Source organism: Sceloporus occidentalis, unplaced genomic scaffold, assembly GCF_023333645.1.
Source record: "Sceloporus occidentalis isolate IW3139 unplaced genomic scaffold, rSceOcc1.0.p SCAF_162, whole genome shotgun sequence".
Taxonomy (NCBI): Eukaryota; Metazoa; Chordata; class Lepidosauria; order Squamata; family Phrynosomatidae; genus Sceloporus; species Sceloporus occidentalis.
The window spans coordinates 783862-796551 of record NW_028317142.1 but is presented as its reverse complement, the minus strand read 5'-3'; the positions used below and the strand labels follow the sequence as shown (position 1 = coordinate 796551).

The window sequence follows — 12690 nt, the reverse complement described above, 5'->3', positions numbered from 1 at the left end:
CACTTTCTGTGGAGAAGTCCATTTTGAGTTTAATAGATGGGTGAAATGTATTAAATGCGTTATGGAACTCTCTGAGGTTTTCTTTTCCGTCCGTCCAGACAATGAAAATATCATCAATGTAGCGATAATATTTGTAGGGTTTGTGAAGTTGTGTTTCCAAGAATCGTTGTTCCAGGTCAGCCATAAATAGATTGGCATATTGTGGTGCCATTCTCGTCCCCATGGCAGTGCCCATGGTTTGCAGATATATATACACATAATTAATATTTTATTAGCATCTCTTTAATTCCCATCAATCCCAATTCCCTATTTTGTTTTTAAGATTGATTGTAATGTAAAAGAAAGTGTTATGCGTGTACTAGTATTATTTGTTCTTTTTTTTTGTTGTAATGAAAAAATGACATATATGGTTCTAATTTTCTTCCTCTAACACCTTAATAATTAAATTAAATTTCTTCTTATTTGTTCCAAATTTTCTTACTGCAATTATCAAGTCATACGCATTTTTGCTTTTTTTGTTTTCTTGTTGTGTCTTCTGTTCTTATTTTAGCCAAAATATTTCATAAGGTCCCGGGTCATCTGGAAAACATATATCTTAACTTTTCTGATCAAGTATTTAGGGTGGCGTAGCGATGTGTTCCAGCTACTAAGGAATTTAGTTTCCTGGATATTTTCCAGTTGAACAAAGATGAATGTAATCAGTATTTCTTTTTCCTAGTATTGATTTCCTTTGACTTTGCCTTTCCTATTACAGTATTTTAGCTATGCCTTGTAACTTGCTATCTGTGCCATAATGTCTGCGTTAATATAAATCAGAGTTTTTCAATTTGTGGCATGTGTTCTCAATAAGTTAATTCTCACAGTCCAAGGTAAGTTTGAGAATTTGAGGGGTCCCCTTATCTGTAGAAAGTGTGTTCTCCTTCCCAGTTACGGTGTTTTCGTTGCTGAGATAAATAGAAGCTGGGATATGAGGTCAAATATTAGTATTCAACTTAACTCAAAGATAAAGAGAGACAAAGAGTGTGAAGGAGACAGTGGTAAGCTGCATCACTGTGGGGATCCCTAGTTGCCCCTACATAAGGGCCTTGTTGGGCATTTATCAGCATTTATCTTGAATTAGGCTTATATTAGGAAAAGCAGCTCATTATTATTAGGGAATAATGGAATATACATTATCTCACAAAAGTGAGTACCCCCATCACATTTTTGTAAATATTTTATTATATCTTTCCTTGTGACAACACAAGGAATGACACTCTGCTACAAGGTAAAGTAGTGAGGGTACAGGCTGTATAACAGTGTACATTTGCTGTTCCCTTAAAAATAAATCAACACACAGCCATTAATGTCTAACACCTTGGCTTTTTTTAATGAGGTAAAAAAGAACCCTAGGGTAATAGCTAAAGACTTGAAGGAATCATTGGAACTGGTTAACATCTCTGTTGATGAGTTTACCATACGCAGAACATGGCAGGATGCTTTCCAATTAAACTTTGGTGTGATTTTTGCCAAAAGAGCACCTTGGCACTCCACAACACTACTTGGAGAATGTCTTGTGGATTAATAAAATTAAGGTTAAATTGATTAGCAAGAACATTCTGCACTATATATTGTGTAAAAAGGGCACAAACATGAAAACATCATCCCAACGGTAAAGTATGGTGGCAATAGTATAATGATTTAGGGCTGATTTGCTGTCTCAGGGCCTGGACAGCATGCCATCATCAAGGGGCCAATGAATTCCCAAGTTTATACAGGTGTCATAGAGGATAATGTCAAGATGGCTGCCCACCAGCTGAAGCTCAGTAGAAGTTGTGTAATGCAGTAGGACAAGGACTCTAAATATCAATAGTAAATAGTAAATCTACTACAGAATAGTTTTTAAAAAAAAGTTTGTCTTTTGGAGTGGCCCAGTCAGAACCCAGACCTTAACCCATTAGAGATGCTGTGGAATGACCTCATGAGAGCCGTTCACACCAGACATCCTAGGAATATGGCTGAGCTTTAGTAGTTCTGTAAGGAAAAATCTAAAATTTCTCCTGAATGTTGTGTAGGTCTGAACCGCAGCTACAGAAAGCTCTTGTTTAAGGTTATTGCTGTCAAAAGAGGTTCGAGCAGTTATTAAATCCAAGAGTTCACTTACTTTTTACACCAGAACTGTGAATATTTGATGGGTGTGTTCAATACAGACAAGAAAGGTTATCATTGTTTGTATGTTATTAGCGTAAGCATATTGTGTTTGTCTATAATTGTGACTTAGATGTAGAACATTTTATAAACAATTATTGCAGAAAACCAGATAATTCAGGTTCACTTATTTTTTCTTGCCACTGTATAATACATAAAATAGATCCATAATTGCATCAGAAACCCATTTTGCATATGCAGAAAGCTACAGCAAACTGCAACAAACTAGAGGCTCTGTCCTATTTCCAACAGAAAAGAATTATGGTTTGGCCATGAAACTGGCAATGAGCTAGAATACTTAATTATTCAAATGGCATAAATACTATCTATATGAAAATAAAGGCTGTATTTATAATTAACAACGGGTGCATTATAATTACACTCAAAATCATTTGCATAATTTAAACTGCTACAAATCGAAGAAAGGTTTTTCATGTCCGTTTAATGGAGAATAATAAAATATAAAAGGATTGAAGAGGTTATTTAGTGTAAAGTGATGAGCATTTTTCTCCCAACACATCGCTTCACTGCACATTACAATGTTAGAATAAAATGTTAGAAAAAAGGAATACAAGCTATATAAACACTTACAGCTTAGAATTTTAATTGCTTTGGATTTCAATAGTAATGTAAAAATGATTATAAATATTCATATTGTTAATAAAAATAAACCTTCCAGTAGTTTGTTTTGTAGTTGTGAAACTGCAGTCCACCTCTTAATGTGTGGTTTCTGTTAAAGAAGAACTGCTCATCTTAATACATTTACTGACCCATCAAAGTACTTGATCAATTAGGCTCTATTAAGGTATACAAACTGTAAAAATGTGCCCAGATCCCCTTGATACAAACTGAATACAAGACGAAAAGGGCCTTTAAATGTCTGTTAAAAGCCCTAATCTTTATCATCGTATTTATTTTACAGCCATACACCTTAATGTAATTATTCAAATTGAATGTAATAATAAATGAATAATTGCAAAAAATTAATATGTCAAAAAGACAAATTGGAAAGATAATATTCAAAACCATCTTGGTTTTAGATTTAATAGATTATGCTGGACTGAGTTAGCATGAATTTGCCAGAATTGCACATTATTTTTAAAATCTCTTCTTATTATATCGGCATTGCACATTGCAACATTTTTCACTGCATTGGAATCACTTATGTTTTGACTTTTCCCCTTACACTCCAGCCATCATGTGCACTATAGTGGTCACTGGAGAATATGCACACTTAAACTCCATGTGCAAAAATGGCGAGGTATTACCAAATGGTAATACAAAAAAAAAAGTCTCCAGCCTACTCCGTTACATTTTAAGGTAGACATAACATTTTAGAGTTGTAAAGATGCAATGTTTCATGTTCTAAAGAATACTGGTTTGGTATTTAGTAATAAATAATATAAACAATATAATAATTATTTTTATTTTATTTGTACGTTATTTAATTATCTTCATTCTAGATGATATAAATCCACAAATGTTGCATCTCTAAAATAAATATATATTTTTTTAAATTAGAGCCAAAATATAAAAATAATAACTGTGTCATATGATTAATAAATGGTATACTCCAGTTGTGATATAACTTTTTCACAGTTACCTCTCTGATCCTACCTTATCTCTATTCTGCTACAATAGTCCATGGAAGATCAAAAGACAAAATGCCAAAGTAAATCATTTATTCTGTAGAAGCCTTGGGCTTAATTCATTTGTGCTTAGAAATATCTGCTTAGATTCAGTACTGCTCCCATAAAGAATGGCAACAGAACAGGTGTTTAAAGCTCAGCTGCAACAAAGCCCTTCATTATTTAGCAAAAAGAAATATAGGAACCATTATAACAGCTAACTAAAATAAAAATGAACCAATTCATTGTTTATGGAGAATTGGATAAAATGGGTTAGGAAATAAGGGATGTTTTACCGATAACCTCAACATTTTCTTGTATTAATGTATAGAGTAAATAAGATAAATGTGCATTACAGATGTAAGGGGCAACATCTGTCTATTTTCTTATAATTCCATTGGCTTTTTTAAAGAAATTGAGTTTACACACAGACCGTCTGTCACATTTGTGATCCAACCATAACGGTATCTACCATTGAAAACCATCCACCCATTGTGTTAATAATAATAATAATAATAATATTTTAAATGATAAATTTTAGGTTATGTTAGGTTATTTTAGGTTATGTTGATTGATTTTTTCCCATTTATTGCCTTCACTTATTAGCTATTATAATGAATGACTAAGAACTGAACATCAATTTAATACATTTCATTTGGCAGTTATATTGTGGCTCTCACAATACAACAGTACAACAAAACAAAAGATGCTATTCTTTATGTTGACACTTACGTGACACCCTTAATAAACGCACTGTAAAAGATAGCGATTAGGCTATTCAACAGCATAATATGGGGCTTGATCTAAAATCTGGACTTTTCCCAAATGCTAAGATAATACTCACTGGTTATATACATGTCCCTAACTGATCAAATGCAAGTCCATGTTTTTATTACAAATATCTCACAATCACAGCATAGCATGCACTGTTTCCACATCCACGGCATTTCTAATCAGCAAACGTTCTAGTTGACGTCGGCTCACGTTGTTGCCGCAGTAGAAGCTCATTACATCCAGTGTGGTAAAGCTGGTAGTGTTAAATAGTGTTTGTTAAATAATTATGTTTGTTTTGCTTTTGAAGGGTTCAATTACCACCATATTCACACTTATGGCCTTGTAACAATGTTTTAATTTAAAGTATGGCACACTACCCACCCCATGGAATCACTAAGTAGAAGTTGTTTTCTATTTTTTCAATGTGTGTTTTTTGTACTGGTCACAGTCTAGAATACACAATCATTATCTGGGATTTAGTCGGGGAGTAGAATCACAAACCACGCATTCTCGACCACAGTGAACACCAATTAAGGTTTAGACAGGTCACTGAACTGAGTATGTGGTGTCTCACCATGCATAACCCATCTGTCTGTTTTTCAGAACTGGTTGGCTAGCAGATAAACACTTAACAATATGGAAAAAATCATATTTTATGTATCTTCAAAGTCCATAATCTGTCATCTGGAAATTAGATGAAAGGTAGTGGTGTCAACTCTTCAAGCCTGTTATGTAGCTATGTAGTTGAATCTAAAATTAATAATGAATGTTCAAAATAAAATATTGAAAGTTCTTTTTTGGAAATTACAGGAGATGAAAAAGACATTTGAAGTTTTTCCTGCATTATACCTTTACCGTCAGTTGTCTCTCTATCTATTACCATCACACTGTGCTTGAGTTAGATACTCACTTCATATTCTTCTTTGAATCCGTAGCCTTCAGCACACTTCATCTGTGTGATGTGCTGCAGTAAGTCAGCTACACGGATTGCTGGGTGAAGTTGGCCTGTCTGGTATGGAACATCAGCTGGTTCTCGTTTCTTGTAAGTGTGAGGCTGAGCTAAGCTGCTGGTTTCGCTGTTCGTATGGTTTTCATCTATAAAAAAGTGTGAAAAAAGGTTAGATGACTAGTCCTTGAAAGTGACCTAAAAATAGGAACCATTGGGAAAACATAAACAAGAAGGGATAGGGAGGGTAAACTGAGGTAGAACAACAAATTTTTCATTAAGACACATTTGTGCATATTAGATAAATAACAACATCATTTAGAGATATGACTTAGTAAAGGAATATTTCAACAAGACAACGTTTGTATCTAGAACAAGGCCCTTCCACCAACAGATGAGTTGAAGTTGAGGAGTGAATTCCAATCTGTAGATGACGTTTTTCATACAAACATGAAATAGGGTGAAAGATGATATGGCTGGACACAATGTATAAAGGATCAACACAACTAGGGAGGGCATCTGTGATTCCCTAGCATCTGTTAAGCACCCTCCCATTAAAACAAATTGTAGTCCTTTAACAGTCTGAGTATTGTACTTAGATGGTCTCAAGAAACGAACTTTACAGTGCATGCAGCTAAATATTATCCCAAGTTTGATGAAATGTCTTAAGCCCAACATGCATTTCGACACAAAATAGAACCTAGTAGCATGAAGCCCCTAATCACTAACTCTGTTCTTGAATAGTAAGCAAGTTAGGCTCATCTAGCACTGGAAGAATGACCCCACATCCCCCATAGTTGTTCCTCCAGAGGGTAAGAAAGGAAACTTACCATTAATTGGCACTTTTAAGAAGATACAAATCAGGAGGGAAAAGAGTAGGAAAAAAATAAGACAGGGCATAAGCAATTAAAATGTATGCAGTATTAACAGTATTTAAAGGGGGAGGCCAGGTAGCAAGTAGGAATATTAAAACTTTAGGAGTGTTTTAAATAAACACACTTAAAGTGCTATGGTACTGTGTGTAGTTACAAGGTTGGGCGTATTTAATGAGACTTGAGTAACATCTCAGTTTTAATGAGAATTCTTTTTCTCTTTTTCTTTAACAGTTAATTTAATTACAATTGCAAGTGATGAATATTATAGTTGATTTTGTGACAAGGCCTGTACTACATAAATAACATCTCTATGAGAAATGTTGGTATATAAATCATTTTTTTTCTTTTCTTCATGAGGGTCTGCCCATATAACATTTCACAAATCAATAAATCATGTATGTTTTCTGGTATGTTTTAAGTAGCATTAAATAAATTTAAATGAATTACATTATTTAGCTTGTCTCATTATATCAAAGATTTTTCACACAGCCTGCTAAGTACCAATTCTAAATGTTTTTCATGCAACAATAGTGTATAATGAAGACAAAGGGATATATAATTATGTTTAATTATATGCTACATTAAGAGTACTAGCAAATGCCTTAAAATAACATAAGACACAAAGGACAAAAAATGTCATTTATTTTTTTATTTTTTTAATTGTCAAATAATCCATCAAATTTTAATATCACAACATATCCAACCTAACTCCATATCCTCATGAGATTCTGGTCCAGTCCTGGTTTTCAAACTCCCATTCTGGTCCTGGTATTCCAGATTTTCTACAGAAAATTAAAAATGCCATGACCAGAATGCATCGAAAAAACAGAACATTAAAAACAAAAAATAAATAAATAAAAATATAAATATATGAAATTGCCCCAACCCACAAAGCCATTATTTACAAAATTTTAACATTGAAAATATTAAAAAAAACAGCAATAATTAAATGTGTATTCAGAAATAAATATCATGCAACAAAACTTCTTGAACAAACAATGTTTAAGCTATTACAACAGTTTTTTTATTACACTAAATATAATGGAGAATAAAATATTTCAGAACAATAAATCCAGTGCTATTTTCCTTCATTGAAAATATGAGTAAAACAAGGTTTAAATTATCTGACATTAAAATTATTATAATTACTATATATAAGAAAATATTCTCTTCTTGATATATATTTTCTATAAATATCTTTATATAACATGTAGTCTCAAAAATGCATGTGTTTTTAATGGAAAAATATTTCTAAATTGAATTATGATATGCCTCAAATTGATGCAGTGGAGGACACATTTAGTGGATTTTTTAAAAGAAAGCTTTTATATCATATATATCACATTTTTTACAGAAAAATGATTTAAAATACTTTATTAATCTCATTACCATTATTGTTAAGTATATAGTAACCAAATAAAATAAGAGCATACATGAAACATGGTCGTACCTGTTACTTTGAAAAAGTTATTTACAAGCGGGATTTAAAATTATACTGTAAATTGTGTTTTTTCATCTTTCAATCCTATAGTTTACTAGACCTAGTTAAAGGGACAGTATCATCTAGAAATGTTCATATACATTAAAATAACATATTCTTCCAAAATGTGTCTACATTTAACCTATACTTTACAGTTCTAGCTTGTAATATATGTTTATTTTGATAAATATGTAAATATTGTGTACCTGGAGTAAAGAGTAGTGAATCGAAAAAGTAAACGTTGACCCTCGTAACAGCTCAGTACTTAAGGCTGTACTTGAGATTGTTGGAATTGATAAGGATTTTTATAGCATATTGAAAAGAAAGCCTATTTTCATGATTCTAGTGGCTGCTTAGAATCTTACACTTGTAGATGAGCAGACATATGTCATACTTTAGGACTAAAACTCCATAAAACTATGGATAATGGTAGAAGGTATTTAAATATGCGAGAGGATGTTTTATTTTTAGTGATTGCTGATCACTTTACATTGCAAATGGTAAACACCACAACATATCTTTTGGGTTTTTTTAACACAAAAATATCTAGTACGCTTGAAATCCATTCACATGATCTAAGAAAATTTACCGTATTTGCTCGATTATAAGACGAGGTTTTTTCCAGAGCAAATGCTCTGAAAAATACCCCTCGTCTTATAATCAGGGTCGTCTTATAATCAGACCTCAAATAGGTCTGATTATGAGACTAAGATCCAGATCCCCCGCAGCGATGCAGAGGACCTGGATCCTCCTGTGTTAATCCCCCCCCCCCCCAACTTACCGGTGCTTCTGAGTCCCCGGTGCTTAGTCCGGGCTGCGTGTAGAGCTCTACGCGATACAATCGCGTAGAGCTCTACACGCTTCCCGGACTAAGCACTGGGGACCCAGATGCAGGGGACCTGGATCCTCCTGTGTTAACCCCCGACCCAACTTACCGGTGCATCTGAGTCCCCGGTGCTTAGTCCGGGCTGCGTGTAGAGCTCTACGCGATTGTATCGTGTAGAGCTCTACGCTCTACACGATACAATCGCGTAGAGCTCTAAACGCTGCCCGGACTAAGCACCGGGGACTCAGAAGCACCGGTAAGTTGGAGGGGGGGGGCATAACACAGGAGGATGCAGGGGACCTGCATCCTCCTGTGTTATGCCCCCTCCAACGTACCGGTGCTTCTGAGTCCCCGGTGCTTAGAGCTCTACGCGATTCGCGTGGAGCTCTACATGCTGCCCGGACTAAGCACCTGGGGCTCAGATGCAGGGGACCTGGACCCTCCTGTGTTATGCGCCCCCCCCAACTCAGAAGCACCGGTAAGTTTGGAGGAGGGAGGGGGAGTGTTAAATGTGGGTTTGAGGCATTTCTGGAGGCAGAGTGCTCTGTGAAATGCCTTTTAACCCCTTTAATGCCACTCTGCCTCCTGAAATGCCTTAAACCTCCCTATATGCCACTCTTCCCCATAATATGCCTTTTAACCCTCTAAGTGCCAGAGTGGCATATAGGGTTAAAAGGCATATCATGGGGCACAGTGGCATATAGGGTTAAAAGGCATATTATGGGGCACTGTGGCATTTAGAGGGTTAAAAGGCATATCATGGGGCACAGTGGCATATAGGGGGTATAAGGCACTTCTGGGGCAGATGTGCATAACTGGGGGACAGGTTGGAAAATAGAAGGAAATAAAACCAAAATATTTTTCTCAAGCATAGCTTTTATTAAAAAAAGTGTTTAAATGAATTAACATTTACTGGTAAAACTTTTTTCCTATAGGGTCGTCTTATATTCAGGCTTTTTCTTTTTTTCCTAAATTAATATTAAGATTTGGGGGGTCGTCTTATAATCAGGGTCGTCTTATAATCGAGCAAATACGGTATATTGAGTACCCTATAGTACATTTCATGCACATACATGTCTTTAATGACACCAGGATTTAAGTCTGTTTTTCAAATCTCAACAACTTCCTTTAAAAGAAAGTATATGACAAAGGACCAAAAACAGCGTCACTTAGTTACTTTAAAATAAAATAATTCATCACATTTTTGTATCACAACATATCCAACCTAACTCCATATCCTCATGAGATTCAGATCCAGTCCTGGTTTTCAAACTCCAGTTCTGGTCCTGGTATTCCAGATTTTCTACAGAAAATTAAAAATGCCATGACCAGAATGCATAATAAATCTAAACATCCCAAGCAATTCTTGTGATACTGTCCCTTTAATAATTTACATAATGAATAAATAAAAAATAACTGTAAAAAAATAAGAAATAAGATGAAAATTAAGCTAACTAATGATTAAAATGGCTTGCAGTTGTTTATTAAATTATATTTCTTTATATTGAGAATATTTGTCCATCATTAAAGCACATTTTTAATTGCTGTCAAAATAACAGGAGGGAAAGATACTATTAATGCAGTTTAACAATTTTTTGGTAATTAATTCGGGATACCCAGTACACTTACATATTCCTGGTTTCTAAAATACTACATTGGTGAGCCAATGGACACATTTATGTCAGTAAGGTTATATTGATGTAATTTGCATTATTTATACATTAAGGGCACAGACAAGTAAAGTGCCTCTGGCAGAGAAAAAATAAATTCCAGTAATGCATACACAGTGCTATATCTTGGCCTAGGCCCAAACCACACACGCCTGCCAGATGTGCAATGTAGGCAAGGTAGGCATCCGCCTAAAGTGCAGATAGCTTACGGGCACATCCTCTGCGGTGGGCAGGTCTGCCCCCTGTTGGAGGAGCAGGGCCTGTTGGGGAAATCATTGATCTCCTTCCCTCTAAAGAGAAAGCAGGGAGGCAAAGAGAAAAGAGATATACACAAAGGAGGAGAACTAAAGAGAAAGAGGTGAAAGACAAACAGAAAGGAGATGCAAGTTAAACAGAAGGAGGGCAGGAGATAAACAGACAAGGGAGAGATAAATAGAAAGTGAAGAGAAAGTGGAGGAGAAAAAAAGAGAAACGGTGGGGGGATAAAGAGTACAAAGACACATAAAAAAAAGAAAGGGGAGAAATAGAAAAGAAAGACAAAGAAAGAGAAAAAGGGATAACAAGAGGGTATTAATAAGAAAAAGGTGACAGATAGGGAAAAAAAGGGAGCGATAACTATAGGAGGTGAAATAAACAGAAAAGGAAAGGGGCAAGATGGGAGAAAAGAGGATAGATAATGAGACAGGGTGAACATTATTAGAAAGAGAAGAAGAGAAAGTGTGTTTATGTAGGGGCAGGAGTGAAGGGTAGTGTATATGTGTATATTCTATCCATTACTGTTCTTGAATAAAAGGTGCACATGAGTGAGACTAGGAGGAGCCCTGACTTAGAGAAGACCTAAGAAGAGGCCACTATGGGTGCAATCTGGGTGCTGTGGCAAGTCCTGTGTGTGCAATATGGGTGTTGAGAGGCACAGTGAAAGAAAGGACAAAGGCGGCCATCAACACAGGTTGGGAGGGTCATATGTATGATGTGCTCACACCCCTTGGGCAGAGCACAAAGTGAGCATGGTGCAAGGGGTGGAGTCAAAGTAGTGACAAAGGTGGTGACAAATCAAGGTGGCATCCTTTCATTTACCTAGCTACGATATATATAGACATATAAATGTAGACAGACAGATATAGACAGACCTATAATTTCTGCAAGGAACACCTCTAAAATAAAAAGAAAAGCTATTCACATAAAGTGTATTATAGTCTTATTTTCAGTGCCCTTAGTGTTGGGCAGCGATAAGGGAATAACAAAATGATTTAATTTAATAGTTTTATAATCCTGCAACAAAATTGCACAGATTTAGTCAATCTGTGGCTTTTCCTCCCTAAAGGGTTATACTATCTGCTGGATAAAGCTTTGAATGAAAGACAAATAGATAAAAGAAATCAAGTATAATTCTACATAGATACTAATTACTTTGGTTTACTTTCTAGATTTGTTTATCTCACTGTGTGTAAGTGTAATAATTTTTTTATGAACTGGAATAGTTCTTAACGTGATCATTTAAAATATTAATATTAATGCTGCAAGTTTGTGGTAATTTAACACAATTTAAACAAAGTCAAGTGTGTTACAGGGTATGTATGTTTAGCAGGGATTATATAGTAGACTTGTGCCAATTTCGTTAATTCATATAAATACGCAACAAAACAAATGAAAATGAAGCAGAGCTACACATTTTTGTGTTGAATTTCATTGCTTTTTCACTCTCTCACACTTACGCTCTCTCACACTCTCACTCACTCTATCTCAAGCTCTCTCAATGTCTCCCGACCTCCTCCGACAACTGCTTTTGTGTCCCCATCTCTGTTTGTTCTCTTGCCTCTTCTTGTTCTTCTTTCTCCTATCTTCTTTCTTCAACTGCTTCAACCGGGTATCAGCTCTGTTAACCAAAAGGGCAGAGCCTCTGTGCACACCTTCTCCCTTGATTGGAGGAACAGAACAGAGGCTCCACCCATGGCTCCACCCTTTCTGCGGAAGTACTCTGAGAGGCCAGAATAATGCAGATGGATTCCGGGAGAAAGAGTGGTGCAGAAACATTTCTCTATCTCAACGGATATGTCTACATCATCCTGCCATCTAGCAAAATGGCAGAGCCACTGCACGTACCACAGGGACAGTCTCTCCCTGTTCCTCTAATTAGGGGAGGCTTTTGCAGAAGCGCTCCAGGAGGCCTGGTTAACTGAGCTGATACTGATACAAGGGGACAAAGAAAGAAGGCAGAAGAACAAGAAGAGGCAATAGAAGATGCAGAGCTGCGGAAAAAGACACAGGGACATGTAACGGGTTGGCAGAGTAGGTAAGTCATTG

At 35.7% G+C, this 12690-nt stretch overlaps 1 protein-coding gene across 1 annotated transcript in view; it reads right to left on the bottom strand.

Moving 5' to 3' along the window:
* LOC149279542 (receptor-type tyrosine-protein phosphatase mu-like) overlaps positions 1-12690 on the bottom strand; it is a 296024-nt gene that overhangs the window by 49779 nt on the left and 233555 nt on the right. Inside the window, exon 20 of the mRNA XM_089501054.1 lies at positions 5500-5684. Within this exon, the coding sequence (XP_089357180.1) occupies positions 5500-5684 (185 nt within the window). The remainder of the gene's footprint in view (positions 1-5499; positions 5685-12690) is intronic.